Source organism: Chiloscyllium punctatum, chromosome 30 (assembly GCF_047496795.1).
Source record: "Chiloscyllium punctatum isolate Juve2018m chromosome 30, sChiPun1.3, whole genome shotgun sequence".
NCBI classification, from domain to species: domain Eukaryota; kingdom Metazoa; phylum Chordata; class Chondrichthyes; order Orectolobiformes; family Hemiscylliidae; genus Chiloscyllium; species Chiloscyllium punctatum.
In genome coordinates this window covers 45,896,121-45,912,693 of record NC_092768.1, presented here as the reverse complement: position 1 = coordinate 45,912,693, position 16,573 = coordinate 45,896,121, and the positions used below count along the sequence as shown (strand labels likewise).

Below are 16,573 nucleotides of genomic sequence, written 5' to 3'. Positions count from 1 at the left end.
ATGCTCTTCCAGATGGTCATAAATCCTATCCCTCAGAATCCTTTCTAATACCTTGCAGACGACAGACGTGAGACGTACTGGTCTATAATTGCCAGGGATTTCCCTATTTCCTTTGCTTGAAGGGAGGAATTACATTTGCCTCGCTCCAGTCCTCAGGTAAAACTCCAGTGGAGAGCGAGGATGCAAAGATCTTCGCAAGTGGTGAAGCAATTGCATTTCTCGTTTCCCAAAGTAGCCGAGGACAAATCTGGTCCGGGCCTGGCGATTTGTCAATCTTAATGTTTGACAAGGTTTTCAGCACATCAGCTTCCTCTTTCTCTATCCATTCCAGCATGCACACCTGCTCTTCAAAGGTTTCATTCACTACAAAGTTCATTTCTTTTGTAAAGACAGAAGCAAAAAACTCATTTAGGGCTTCACCTACCTCCTCAGACTCCACACACAAATTCCCTAAGCTATCCCTGATCAGCCCTACTCTTTCTTTGACCGTTCTCTTTTTCCTCACATAAGTGTAAAATGCCTTTGGATTCTCCCTAATCCGTTCTGTCAAGCCTTTCTCGTGCCCCCTCCTGGCTCTCCTCAGACCATTTTTGAGCTCCTTCCTCGCCTGCCTGTAATCCTGTAGAGCTGAGCTTGACCCTAGCTTCCTCTATCTTATGTAAGCTACCTTCTTCCTTTTGATGAGAAGCTCCACCACTCTCGTCATCCAAGGTTCCTTTATCTTCCCACTTCTTGCCTGTCTCAGAGGGACATATTTATTCATCACTCACAACAACTGTTCCTTAAACAGTCTCCACATGTCTATAGTGCCTTTACCATGGAACAATTGCTCCCAATCCATGCTTCCTAACTCATGTCTAATCACATCATAGTTTCCTCTTCCCCAATTAAATATCCTCCCATTTTGCCTAATCCTCTCCTTCTCCATAGCTATGTAGAATGTGAGGCAGTTGTGGTCACTATCACCAAAATGCTCTCCCACCACAAGATCTGATACCTGTCCCGGCTCGTTTCCGAGCACCAAGTCTAGAATGGCCTCTCCCCTCGTCGGCCTGTCAACGTACTGAGTTAGGAAACCCTCCTGAACACACCTTACAAAAACAGCTCCATTCAAATCTTCTGCTCGAAGGAGGTTCCAATCAATATTGGGAAAGTTAAAGCCACCCATTACAACAACGCTACGACGTCCACACTTTTCCAAAATCTGCCGACCTATGCTTTCTTCCATCTCCCTGCTGTTATTGGGGGGCCTGTAGTAAACCCCTAACGAGGTGACTGCTCCCTTGCTGTTCCTAATTTCCACCCATACTGACTCGGTAGGCAATGGAAGCTTCTGTAGCTGTGATACCCTCTCTGATTAGTAGTGCTACACCCGCTCCTCTTTTTCCCCCCTCCCTATTCTTTTTAAATGTTCTAAACCCTGGAACATTCAGCAACCATTCCTGCCCCTGAGAAACCCATGTCTCTGTTATGGCCACAACATCATCGCACTAGGTACTGATCCATGGTCTAAGTTCATCGCTTTTATTCCTGATACTCCTTGCGTTAAAGCAAACATACTTTAACTGATCCCTTGGTTCATTCCCAGGAAAATCCTTCCCACTAGCTGCTCTACCTCTTGCTATTGCCTCATCTGCATCAACTCTCACCCCCGGTATACAGCTCAGGTTCCCACCCCCCTACCATACTAGTCGGTCAGCGTGGACGGGTTGGACCAAAGGGTCTGTTTCCATGCTGTACATCTCTATGACTCTTTGGAAGGTACAATTTTGAGATTTTGTTGAAGAAACTTTAAGTGTTAGGATAATGATACTTTACAGTTTCAGCCAGTTGCACAGTCTGGTGAAATGTAAATCATCCTTTCTCTCAGGTCTCTATCTTACAACCTCTTACACAGATTGACAGGTTGTTTCGGGATTCTCCAACATGTGGCCACACTGAGACATTGCTACATCACCCCTCAATTAAACCCCAGGGTGACCTTTACGTTAGAGTCAGGCAATAATTTACTTTAGCTGTTGCTGGGTAAACCAATTTGTCTCAAACTTACATCTTTCCCCAACAAGCCACCTGGTTTCAATGCATCAGAAAGGAATACAATGGAGTTGCTTCACATTGAGAGAGGTGATTGCAAATGTTGTTGTCTGCAAAAATCACAAGACTGAATCATGAGGGGGGTGTAGGTTAAGCTAGATATGCTTGCACAAGCAGCTATGAGAGCTGTTTCTTGCTTCTGCAGAAAACCACAATCAAGAGGTCATAAGGATCAGTGTGGGCTAAAAAGGGTAAGAAGTGTTGCTTTAGCAAACAAGTACACAGCTGACAGTGAAGGGGGATGCACGCTAACAATAGACCACAGAGGGATGTGGTAAACGGTCAAGCAGACACCTGCAGTTTGTCACGTACAAGGCCAAATAAGGCAAGAAATAAACAAGAGTAATGAGTGCCAGGCTCAGAGTAGTGGGAGGAGCAATGGAAGAAGGAGGGAGAAGAATGCAGATTGGACATATGGAAACACCAATGGGATAAATGGGGGAGGAGTAAAGGAGGAATGAATTGTATAAAAGTTGTGTACTCGTTAAACTCGAGGTGCCTACCTGGTAGACACCCGCCTTGCAAGAGCGTAATAAACGATACTGCTGCTTCAGATCTTGTTTCGGACTGAAATTATTGAGCAGCTTAGTTTCTCACAACAATGTTCCTGAATCTGATTTCAAACAACTCTCTATTCATTCAGCCAGACTCAACAAGGCCCTTGAGTGCTATCCTATGGTCATTACCAGGGTTTCAATATGACTCCTTCCTACAGCTGATTCTTACATAGACGTATACAGTGATTATATCAATCCAGTCTTTCTTAATTTTTGATTTCACCAATTGTTAATCATAATTCAGTAAAGGGTCATTCGATAAATTTATAGTCATCTGTTTTATTGATGGCTTTCTTGATGTGGTTAGTAAATGAGATGAATACAGTATGAAACTGGTTGTTGTACTAACATCTAATACTTCCAGGCGTACAGGTCACACTGGAAGAGTTTGTCTCCCATGTTATTTTTCTCCTAAATTTAAACTGATACGGTTACTCCCTGTGTGAGTGTGTTGATGGACCAGGAGATACAAAGTGACTGTGTGAAAGCCTTGTCACACACCCCATATCTGAATGGTTTCTCATTGTGGATGCACTGGTATTTCAGGGAATCATGAGAGTGGGTGAAAGTCTTGCCATTATATCAAATGTGAACCGTTAATCTGTTGTGTGGATTCTCTTGTGTCGCAGGAGGCCTGATGATGTGAAGAATGACTTGTCACACACCTCACACTGGAATGGTTTCTCCCTTGTGTGGATCTGCTGGTGTTTTAGGAGATCATATGAGTGAGTGAAAGCCTTCTTATAAAAACCGCACCTGAACAGTTTCTCTCCGGTGTGAAGCCTCCAGTGTCGCAGGAGTGTGGAAGATGTCACAAAGGCTTTGTCACACTCCTCACACTTGAATGGTTTCTCTCCTGAGTGGATCCTCTGATGGACCAGGAGGTTCGATGACCTTGAGAATGATTTGTCGCACACCTCAAATGTGAATGGTCTCTCCCCCACGTGAATGTGTTGGTGTGTGCGGAGATTTGATGATTGAGGAAATGATCTGCCACACACCTCACACCTGAATGATTTCTCCCCAGTGTGAATCCTCGGATGAACAGGAGCTTTGATGTCTCCAAGAATGATTTATCACAAATATTGCATGTGAGGGGTTTCTCCCCTGTGTGGATATGTTGGTGCGTGCGGAGGTTCGATGACTGAGAAAATGATTTGTTGCACACCTTACATGTGAATGGTTTCTCCTCTGTATGTACCCGTTGGTGTACATGGAGGGTTGCTGAGTCCAAGTATGATTTATTGCACACCTCACACGTGAATGGTTTCTTCCCAGTGTGGATTGTCTGATGGACCAAAAGCGTCGAAAAATGTGCAAAGCATTTGTCACACATGTCACATTTGAATGGTTTCTCCCCACTGTGAATGTGCAGGTGCCGTACAAGTGATGATAATTGTGTAAAGGACTGGTTACACAACTCACACCTGAACGGTTTGTCGCCTGTGTGAATGCATTGGTGCCTGCGGAAGGTTGATAAGTCTGAGAATGATTTATGGCAGACTTTGCAGCTGAATGGTTTCTCCCCTGTGTGAACACGTAGGTGTCTGAAGAGTGTTGATGAGTCCGTGAATAACTTGTCACAGGACTTACACGTGAATGGTTTCTCTCTTGTGTGAATCCTCTGGTGCGTAAGGAGACTGGAAGATTGACTGAAAGCCATTCCACAAAACCCAAAACTGAAAGGTTTCTCCCCTGTGTGCTTCATCTGGTGTCTGAGGAGACTTGTAGATGTCTTGAAACCTTTATCACACATTCCACATTTGAAGGGTTTATCTTCCATCTGCCTGCGCATTAATACATGCTCCATATTTGTTACAAGCCATCCACATGCTCATCTCCCTCTCAAACAATCTCGCACCTATCGGAATGAGGCAGTGGGTCATGAGACTCAATGAATGATTGAAGTTCTCACTACACTTAGAGCCACTCACACTTCTTCCCAGCCTCACCCTGATCGATCACCCGCAGCCGAACCTTCAGAAAGGTTGGTTCTGATGGAAAGCTCCACCCCAGTTTCAGATCTGATGATATGTCAGAGCTCCTTGGTCCCAAACGGATTCCAGATGATAGTTTCACTGCACAACTTTCTCTGTACTGAGCAATGCTATGAAGGGGCTGGATGTCTACTCTAGGTGTTGTTCATTGGGTGATGGTCAGCATCTATCTGCAGTGTCTATCCTCTCTGTATTCTCTGGTGTAGTACAGTTCAATTGTTCTGTAAAACAGGAAAAGGAAACATGATTTCCTGCAACCCCCTCTCCTCCTTTGCTGAAAGAGCTGACTCCTCAAATAGATCCAGGCACTATGAATGAGGACAATGGGAAAGAACGTTGGGCCGAGTGTAAAACAGTCACGGAATTCACCATGAGGTTGAGTATGTTGGTGAAGACCAGTTTTACTCTCACTTAATATGGAATAAATATCAGAAGAAACGTAGATTCAATGAAAATATTAAAATGCCTTTTTTTATTTTCCAAAATTATTTGAGGAAATCACACTGGACAAGAAGTGGAAGAAGTTGGGGAAAAGTTTGCTTTAGTATAGCTGATTAAAAGGTCCTGGTTTATCCTGGGAAATGAGATACACTTGCACTCACTCAGACTGCAACTTTAGCTGTCAGCCACAGCACTGGGTAAAACTTTCAAATCCATGCCCAGCTTTTTGGAAAAGTTTCCCCTGAAAGGCATTTCAGCTCTTCACCTCAACAACTCCAGGTTGTGAAGGTGAATTTAATTCATTTTGGAATTTGCAGATTTAGAATCAAACAAAAAAAAATGAAAGCATTCAAACAAAAAGAACTGGAAATCAGAAACAAAAACAGAAGTTGCTGGAAGAACTCAGCATCTGTGGACAGAAAGCAGAGTTAATGTTTTGGGGCCAGTGACCCTTCTTCAGAATGTTTTCCATGAAAACTTCCAGCTTGTCCAAAAAACTCAAGCCTTCAGGGAAGGGAGCCTGCTGCAACTGCCTGATCTGGTCTACATGTGACTCCAGTCCTCAACTGAGGACAGATGCATTGAAAATGAGTACTTCGCAAATGTTTATCATTGCTAGTGTAGTTTTGCTTGCCGGGCACACATTCATAGCCATGTTTCCAACACAATAGCAATTGCCACACTTCAAACATACTTCAGTGCCTTCAAAGAAAGTTTGGGTCATCTGCTGTGAAAGGCTCTATATAAACGAAAGCCTTTTGGTTTCTGAGGTGGTTACAGAAGTAGAGTGGTGGGAGAAACAAACACAGAGAATGCTGGAGAAACTCAGTAGATCTGGCAGCATCTACGGAGAGAGAAACAGAGTTAATGTTTCAAGTCTGGTATGACTGTTCTTCATAACTGAAAGGAGCTGAAATGTTTTGAAAAAATCTTTTAATAGAGGCAGAGGAGGAACAGTGGGCAGTTGTTGGAGAAGGCCAGTGCAAAATACAAAGGGGTGGAGATGGTGGAGAATGGTGGAGAAAGAGATGTGAAATATGTGTAAATTAAACTTTGAAAGGGAGAGAATGGCCTTTTCTACTAAGAGCAAATTATGAAAGACACAAACAGTTAAGTCTGTGAGGCAGGGGAAGGGATGTAAAAGAAGAGAGCATATATGACGTGGTCAGTTTCTGAAGTGATGAAATTCAACATTGAGATGTTGAGGCTGTAGGTTGTTGAAGCAGGAAGTGAGGCTTTGTTCCTCGAGCTTGTGCTGCAGCAGTCCTGGGACAGAAAGGATTATATCAGAACAAGGTGACTTACTGAACTGGCAGGTAAAGGTGGGGAATCCTGGATTTGAAAAGACAAGAAACTCCCAGATCGCAACACAGAATTGACCATTTAGTCCTTAGATTAGAGTGGTGCTGGAAAAGCACAGCAGGTCAGGCAGCATCCAAGGAGCAGGAAAATCGACGTTTCGGGCAAAAGCCCTTCATCACCCTGTCCCAGTTAGTCCTTAGGGCAATAAACAGCTCCCAAAACATCACACACAGGCTTGAATAATTGGAAATCAGTAAGGGTCCTCAGACACTCTGCACCTCCCAGATAATAACACCTCACCTTCTCATATTCAGGAATGAGCCATCAACAAAACTCAGCCTGGAAATCAGAGGGAAATGCTTCCAATAAACACACTCAACATCCAACACACAGCTCCAGTCAAACAGTTCAGCACAAAGCACCGAGTAAACAGCTCTCTCAGCTGGATCTTCACTGGAGTATGGCAGCTCCTTGACAGCTGTCTGTAGCAGATCTTATTCTTACATATCTTGTAATCTTTATGCTCTTATAAAACTCAATTTTAAGTCTGTCAAAATGGCTAGTAACATTCTCGTATGTCTACTTGCAAGTCTGGGTATCCACCAATCGATGAAACCCAATCACAGACACTGGAACTGAGACCTGACCCTACAGTGACCCGACATCAACGAGGTATGACCAAATCGATTGCAAGACAACCCCCCAAACGCTCAAGTGTGCGACTGGTGCCCGGGACCCCACCAGAAGCACTCAGTTTTCTCTGGAGCAGCAGACTTCCCCCACCAATGCCCAGGATCGACTGGGAGATACGCTGAATTTCAGGTGAGACTGAATCTCTGAGGTTGCAAGCCCCCATCCCTCTCCAGTGTACTCCAAGCCATTGAAAACAAGATGGATGACCTTAAAGCTACACTCACCTTCCAAAGGGAATTGAGAGGCTGCTATGTGCTCTGTTTCACAGAGACATGGCTCATTTGTACTACACTCTATGACTTGACTGTGCCTTACAACCTGAGGACTTCTCAGTTCACCAAATGGACTGCACAGCATCCTTGGGCTAAGCAAGGGATGATGGGGTCTGCCTCCTAATCAACACCTCCCGGTGTTCAGACATGGCATCCCTGGCGAGTCACTGCTCTATGGACATAGTTGGGATGATGTCTGACTGTTGGATATTCTATCTGCTTCATGAGTTCACTTCCATTGTGCTAACAATGATCGACATCTCAGCCCACATGGAAGTGAAGAGTGCGTTTGATGAAATATATAACACTGCAAACAGTCTTGAAATGGAATACCCCAAAGCCTTGTTCACCATAGCTAGTAACTTCAACCAGGCCAGCCTCAAGAATGTGCTACCAAAATTCCACCAACAGGTCTACTGTCCCATTAGAGTCTCAAACATCCTTTACCGTTGCTATACAACCATAAAAGATGGCTTCTGCTCCCCCTCACCCCCACCTGCAGTTTGGAAAATCAGACCACAATGCCCTGCTCCTCCTCCCAGCTTACAAGCAGAAATTGAAGAGCAAAGACCCAGTGCAGACTTTAGTGTAGTGTTGGTATGAGGAAAGTGAACGGCTTCTACAAGACTGCTTAGAGGCAGTGGACTGGTCCGTATTTGAGATCTCAGGGCCAACCTAAATGAGTACGCCACCACCATTACAGACTTCATTAGTAAGTGTGTAGATGTCTGCGTGTTAAAGAAGTTAATCCAAACATCCCTTAACTAGAAACCATGGATGAACCAGGAGCTCCACTTCCTACTGAAGTCCAGGTCTGATCCATTCAAACTGACGAGCCCGACCTATACAGGAAATCCAGGCATGACCTTAGCAAGACCATCAGGGACACCAAGAGACAATACCAAACCAGGCCTGAGACCCAAACCAATCACATGAACACCTGTCGTTTGTGGCAAGATTTACACAACAGAACAGGCCTTAAAGTAAGTCAAACAGAATCACAGGTAACAGTACATCTCTACCCAGGCAGCTTAATGCTTTCTATACTCACTGTGAACAGAAGGCCAGTGAAATGGTGTTACCTGTCCCATCAGCCTCAGAATCACTTGTCTGCACAGCCATCGTCGCAGACATTAGATCAGACTCACCGAAAGCCACCAGCCCAAATGGCATCCCAGCCCACACTCGGATCTGGTGCAGATCAGCTGGTGGGAGTATTCAATGACATCTTTAACCTCTCCTTATTATTATCTGAATTCTCCATCAGCATCAAGAAGACCATCATCATCCCAGTGCCAAAGAAAAATCATGTAGCGTGTCCTAATGACTACTGCCTTTTGGCTCTAACATCCATAATTAGGAAGTGCTTCGAGAGGCAAGTCATAGCAGATATCAATTCCAGCTTCCCAGACTGCTTTGATTCCTTGCAATTCACCTCCTGTCACAGCAAGTCCACTGCACCCATTCCTGGAACATCTCAGCTGTATTGACTACAGCTCCACCTTAGCCCCAAAATTCCAAACAAGCTCATCTCCAAACTTCAAGACCTAGTCTCTGCTCCACCCACTATAACTTGATTCTCAACTTTCCGACCAGCAGACTGCTGTTAGTAATGATGGGTGACAACACCTCCTCCACAATAATCTTCAATACCAGTGCCCTACAAGGTTGCATACTCAGCATTCTATTGTTAACCTTATACTCACACGACTGTGTGGCCAAATTTCACACCAACTCCATTTAAAAGTTTGCTGACGACACCACCATTGCAGGTCGGAACTCAAACAATGTTGAGATGGAATACAGGAAGGAAATAAAGTGCTTAAGGGCATGGTGTAAAGACAACAATCTCTCCATCAACATCAGCGAAATAAAAATGCTGGTTATTGACTCCAGGAAGCTGAGTGGAGGGCTCATCCCTGTCTGCATCAATGGTGCTGAGGTGGAGATGGTCCAGAGTGTCAAGTTCCTGGGATTGACAATCACCAACAATCTGTTCTGATCCACCCAAGTTGACACTATTGGTCAAGAAAGCACAAAAATGCTTCTACTTCCTCAGGGGGCTAAGGAAATTTGGCACGTCCATAAAGACACTGACAAATTTTTATGGATGCACCACAGGAAGCATCCTGTTTGGATGCTTCATAGCATAGAATGGCAACTGCTCTTCCCATAAGCAAAAGAAACTACAGAGAGTCGTGAACACAGCCCAGTCCATCACGCAAACCATTCTTCCATCCATTGACTTCATGAATATTTTCCGCTCCATTGGGAAAGCAACAACCATAATCAAATACCCCTGTCACCCCAGTTATACCTTCTTCCACCCTTTTCCATTAGGCAGAAGATATATAAATGCACATACGAATATATTCAAGAACAGCTTCTTCCCTGCTGTTATCAGACTTCTGAACGGACTTCTTTAATGTTAATATTGGTGTCCCCCTCTGCACATTCTCGGCAGCTGTAACATTGTATCCTGCACTCTGTTCTGTTACCCTGATGCACTTGTATAGAATGACCTGACTGTAAAGCACATAATTCAACACTTTTCACTATACCACATACATGTGACAGTAATAAATCAACTCAAAAAGATACATAGCTCCAGTCAAACAGCTCAGCACAAAGCACCGAGTAAACAGCTCTCTCAGCTGGATCTTCTCACACAGCATAAAGGACATTTCCACCCCTGAGTACCCACAGGATAGTCAGACTGCCTGAGGATTGGTGTGGATATTATGGGATACAATTTGTATAAAAGCTGTTCCTTCACTCACCATCTCCTCACTTGGTTTTCAGTCCCTATAGGAAGTGAACCAGCTCTGGAAGAGGAAGAGGAGACAATGGGCAGAGTGGGTGGACTCTCTGATTGACGTCTCTCACAGTCAATCCAAATATTTCTGGAGCAATATGACTTTCCCGAAACTTGGGAAACTGACCGGGGAAATGGAGGTGACTTTGAGCAGCAGATCAGGTGGGGATTTAAACTTGTCATTGTCCCGTCAAAATAAATTCTCACTTATTGCAGCTGCTGTCTCAGTTCCCCTGGTAAATGTTTGACAGAGATTTTTAGTGTGGGAATAGTATTCTTCAGACTTTCATACTGACATCAGCGCGGGATATGTAAGCTCGGATGTGTTTGACAGCAGATCAGAAGAGGAAGACCTACAGCATCCAATCAGTGATGATGTACAGGATTGTCAGTGCATTCTGACGTCTTCAGTTCAGCTCTTTTGGCTATGTCTGAACGAATGCTCCACTGAGGTCCGATAACGTTTGCTGCATCCAGTGCCTTTAGGTATTTTTATATATCACATGGAGTGAATCTGAGTGGTTGAAGATTCGCACCTGTGAATCCGAGGACCTTTGGATGAGGTCAAGATGGATAATCCACTCGGTGTTTTTCTGGCTGAAGATTTATAGCGTTGTTTTTTTTACTGATGACCAGTGCTCCCCCAAGATTGACAAGAGGGATATCTGTTGAGCCTCCATGTCCACCAATATTCATGACTGGATGTGGCATGACTACAAAGCTTTAGATCTGATCCATCAGTTGTGGGATCACACATCCACATCTATTGCACTGTGCACACACAGTTTGAATTGCAATTAGCCTGTGTAATTAGTCTGGTTGTGGACTGAAAGTGATGGGTTCTACAAGATTTGGAGGAAGAGAGTGGGAAAGAGAGAAATAGCAGAGACAGACTGAGAGAGAGGAGGAGGAAAGAGTGGGAAAGGGTCATCATTCAGAGCAGGAGGATGAGAGATTGAGAAAGGGAGGGAGGAGAGATTGTAGGAAGAAAAATGCTGAGAGATTGTGAAATGATTGAGTGTAATGCCTGAAAGAAAGGTGGAGGCAGTTTCAATTGAGGTATTCCAAAGGACACGAGATGATTATTTCAATTAGAACTATATGCAGGGTTACGGGGAAAAGGCAGAGGATTGGCATTCAGTCAAATGCTCAGAGATCTGTGCAGACATGATGAGAAGATAGGTTGGACTGAGTGACCTCCTCCTGACTAACCATAACAATTCTCAGATTCTACGAATTGAGCTGAGTCCCTGTGGGAGTTTTAAACAGTGAAGGTGAGTTCTCTCGGCCTGGGGCTGCAATTCAGTCATGTTTGAGGAGATGGTCTGTCCCTCCCTCCATCAAACGCAGTAACGCTCTTCCAGACAAAATCTCTCGATCATTCTCTCACTAAATGTGGGTTTTTACTGAAATGTCCCAGATATTTCTGGAGATATTGGGTTTTCACAAGATGTTGACATCTATTCATCTATTGGAGATATTACAATCTCAATATAAAACGTTTTAATTACTGATTAAAGGAATATTTTAGTGAGGAAGGAGTTGAAAATTTAGATTATTTTCTGTGAAACCCTCTGTAATGGTCACTGTGATATGGAAGTTGTGGACACAGCTTTTATTGAGACATAGTTCGTGTGCAATGTCAATTGTTGTCTCACCAAATAAATTACATCCCCATATTAGTGGCTTATTAAAAACCAACAACCTATTGATGAGGTTTTATGGTCAATGTGTCCTTTTGACTTTCTCAGTAATTTCAGCAGCAAGGGGGCGGGGGGGGGGGGGGTTTCGAGCTGTGGGCTTGGAGCTGAATCCCTGAATCCCTGGTTGGTTTGGTCTCCAGGTACAGAGCATGGCAGGATGGAGTGAAACACAATCCTGGATTTTACATTTAGTATTTGTGGAAGGCGCACACATTCTTACACAGTTCATGGAGAACTATTGTGTATTATTCAGATTACATTATTTTTAGCGTAGGTAATTACTTTTGTCCTTAGAGTTTAGGACGATTTCTCAGAATCTGGCTGCATTCTCACATTTGGAATGTCTCAAATGGTGAATCTTTTGTTAATCAATTCTGAAAGATTTATTAATAATATTGTTAAAAGGGTAAGGTTTGCCAATCTCTGCTTCTGAAGCGGAACCTCCGTTTACAGGATCAAGCATGATAGAAAATGCTCAGAGCTGTTTTTGTGGCTATGTATTCGCAACAATGCCTCCTATAGATTAACTCAATGCCTCTTATAGATACTATGGTATTCCCTACTGCAGTGGTTCCTAGTTTACCCACAGTGATCCCTGTGGATTATAGCGGTGTTGGTCCGGGTTGGACAAAGTTTAAAAACCAGATTCTGGATTAGTGGTGCTGGAAGAGCACAGCAGTTCAGGCAGCATCCAAGGTGTTAAAAATCACACAACACCAGCTCTGCTCCTTCATCAGATGTCAACCACTGTTCCGGAAGCCAGTACTTCCACAATTAGACCTGTTGGACTTTAACCTGGTGTTGGGTGATTTTTAAATCCAATTCTAGCACCGCCCACGTAACCATCGCCGGGGCTCGTGCGCTCTTAGATTTGAATTGCCCATCGCTCAACCGCGATTGCGCGGTTAAGGACTACAACTCCCGTGAGGTGCCGCGGGCCGCTTATTCGCCCCCCCCCCCCCCCCCCACACACGATCCCTTATCGCCGCCCCTTACTACGAAGACGCAGAGCCCACATGCGTCATGGCTAATGTAGTTCGGAGCGGGGTTGTGAGCGGTTTGAATGAATTGAGCTGAGTCCCAGTGAAGGGGGAACTTTCTGGGCTTGGGGCTGCAATTCAGTCATGTTTGAGGAGATGGTCTGTCCCTCCCTCCATCAAACACAGGAAGGCACTTGCAGAGAAAATCTCTCCAACTTTTTCTCACCATGTGAGTTTTTGTTGCAATATTGAGGTATTTCTGGAGATGTTTGAATTTCAGAAGATTTTGGACAGACCTGATAAATGTTGACAACTATTCTTCTAATAGAGATATTACTGTCTCAATATAAAACATTTCGACATTAATTACAGGAATATTTTTGTGAGGAAGGAGTTGAAATGTTGGATTATTTTGTGTAAAACCCACTCCAGTAGTCACTGTGATGTGGAAGTTGTGGACACAGCTTTTATAGAGACATAGTGTCCAATGTCTATTGTTGCCCCACCAAATAAATTACATCCCCATGTTAGTGGCTCAATAAAAACCAACAATATGTGGATGGGGTTTTATGGTTAATGTGTCGTTTTCACTTTCTCAGTAATCTCAGCAGCAAGGTGAGGGGTTTGAGCTGTGGGCTTGGAGCTGAATCCCTGGTTGGTTTGGAGCATGGCAGGATGGAGTGCAACACAATCCTGGATTTTATATCTCAGACTTGTGGAGGTGCACACACACTTACACAGATCACGGGGAACTATTGTGTACTATTCAGAGTCTGTTATTTTTAATGTGGGTAATTATTTTTGTCCTTTGTATTTGGGTTAATTTTTCAGAATACAGTAACATTGTCACATTTGGAGTATCTGAAGTGGTGGAGTCTCTTGTTAATTTTCAAAAGTTTGTTCACAGTATTATTAAGAAGGTCAGGTTTGCTGATCTCTGCTTCTGATGAGGGACCTTTGTTTATGGGATTGTGTGTTGGAGAACTTGACCGAAGTCTGTTTTTTTTGTTCCTCTAGATTACTCCCAATGTGCCCTTCAGGAGACATTGAGGGTAACCTATAGATTACCTACAGCATCTCTTATGATTCTTCTTGTTTACCACAGTGAGTAAATACAAACATGTGAGATAGGAACAGGAGTAGGCCATTATGTCCTCAAGCCAGCTCTACAATTCAGTTAGATTCAGTGATCATATTAACCAGTAACTCCTGCAGACTACCCCATTGACCTCTAAGAAAAAGCAAGCTGAGTGGAGGCATCATAGAAGCTGTTACTGAAATGCTTTATGCTCAATGATGATGGTGGACTTAATTTATTTTCACTATAAAATAATACTTTAAAATGTATTTCAAACTATGTGAACTACCTGGAGTGGTTTCTTTAAAAGATTTGTTGAAAATTCACTGACATTGAAGTTTTTATTTGATTTTGATTTTATTGTCATGTGTATTTTACAGTAAGAACATAGTGAAATGTCTCCATTTGCTGCCACAAATCAGCACTATTTTGAATAATTTAAGAATAAGAGGAAAAAAAGAAATATAGCCTGAAGTGAGTCAAGAGAGATTTAGAATCAGAGCTACAAAATGGAAATCATACTTAACAAATTTATTGCAATTTTGATCATATTGCAGATCATATTCATATACAGGTCATATTAGTTGGTGGAGCACATTCAAAGGGTCAAATGGCCTACTCCTGCACCTATTTTCTATATTTCCATATTTCCAGGTTAGTTTGTCACTATGTCAAAAGGTTCTGTCAAACATGGTAAGGTCTTTAAATCTTAGCAAGTTTTGAGAAGATTTGTAGCTCAGGTTGAGGTTCTGGATGTAGGTTTGCTCGCTGAGCTGGAAGGTTCATTTTCAGACGTTTCATCACCATACTAGGTAACATCTTCAGTGAGCCTCCAGACGAAGCACTGCTGGTGCTTCCTGCTTTCTATTTATATGTTAGGCTTTCCTGGGGTTGGTTACAGGGTAGAAATCGATTTCTCAGCAACAAACCCAAACAAGCAGACAAAACACATCCAGAAACCCTAGCCACTCTCCCCTGCATCAAAGACATATCGGAAATGACTGCCAGACTATTCCGACCCCTTGGCATCATGGTAGCCCACAATCCCACCAACACACTAAAACAGCAGCTCATGAACTTGAAAGACCCCACACAGACAACAAGCAAAACTAACGTCATTTACAAAATACCGTGCAAGAACTGTAACCAACACTGCATTGGACAAACAGGCAGAAAACTAGCCACCAGGATACATGAACATCAACTAGCCACAAAAGACTTGACCCTCTCTCACTCGTATCCTTACATACAGATAAGGAAGGACACCACTTCAACATCCACCCTCAGACAAGCCAAACAGAGACACGCATGAGAATTCCTCTAAGCATAGCATTCCAACTGGAACTTTATCAACAAACACACTGACGTGGACCCCATTTACCACCCCCTGAGAAAAAGAACAGGAAGTGACATCACCATAGGAAATGATGTCACCAAGCCAAGGAAACCCACTCTATGACTATGACTCTATGAAACCCAAACATATAAATAGAAAGCAGGAAATGCCAGTAGTGCTTTGTCCGTAGACTCACTGAAGATGTTACCTAGTATGGTGACGAAACATCTGAAAATGAACCTTCCAGCTCAGCAAGCAAACCTACATCCAGAGTCTTTAATTTTTAAAAAACATGCCTGGTGTATTAGAAACAAATGAATGGTTGCTATTTCACTCTGTCAGTTAAAATAGACTTGAAGGCTACCATAGTTGGATTTGTACAGAATAACTGATTTCAAACCTTCATAATGAAAATCCCAACTTCTGCAGTGCTTTCTCCTGGGTCAGGTTTTTAAGCAGGTAAACAACCTGACCCTACATGTCGAACCCAGGAGTGAAAAGTCCGCTTATGGCATTCTACTGTTCAGCTCAGACAGACCTGTTTTGCTGTTATACAGAGTAACAAGTTAAGTAAAGCAGATTGCATGGATAGGATAAATAGACAAAGTCATTTCCCTGAGGTGGGGGAGTCCAGAACTGGAGGGCATAGATTTTGGCTTGAGAGGGGAAAGATATAAAAGAGACCTAAGGAGCAACTTTTTCACTCAGAGGGTGGTACGTGTATGCAATGAGCTGTCAGAGGAAGTGAGGGAGGCTGGTACAATTGCAACATTTAAGACATCTGGGTGGGTATATGAATAGGAAGGGTTTGGAGGGATATGGGCTGGGTGCTGGCAGGTGGGACTAGATTGGGTTGGGATATTTGGTCGGCATGGACGGGTTGGACCGAAGGGTTTGTTTCCATGCTGTACATTTCTATGACTTATGACTCTGACACTCCAGGATTTCAGAATTAATGTAATCCGCTGAGTCAGTTTCTGCAGTTTCAGTTACCCGTGGTTTACCAGTGCAAACATATTACAGGGAACGTTCAGGGACTAGGGCCTGCCTGGAAGATGAATTTCCTGTTTTAAATGACCATATGGATATTGACTTATTTGTGATCGTCTTTCTGCTGCTAGTACTTAAAAACTTATTACTACTCTAAGATGAAGTTCAAATGACAATCAAGACTTGAATACAAACTTTTTTCTTCATCATGTGTTCTTTACTCAGTTGCAGTAGATATTACCTATATACTGCATGAAAGTATTAAAATTGCTTTCGCACTTTGCATAAGCTGGGGCCATTTTTCTTTGTTTAACT

General features: G+C 43.3%; 1 protein-coding gene across 1 annotated transcript in view; it reads right to left on the bottom strand.

Moving 5' to 3' along the window:
* Positions 1 to 2,914: 2,914 nt before the first annotated feature.
* LOC140455674 (uncharacterized) overlaps positions 2,915 to 16,573 on the bottom strand; it is a 39,614-nt gene continuing 25,955 nt past the window's right edge. Inside the window, 2 exon segments of the mRNA XM_072550674.1 lie at positions 2,915 to 3,699; positions 3,702 to 4,438. Coding sequence (XP_072406775.1) covers positions 3,248 to 3,699; positions 3,702 to 4,438 — 1,189 coding nt within the window. The 3' untranslated portion in view covers positions 2,915 to 3,247.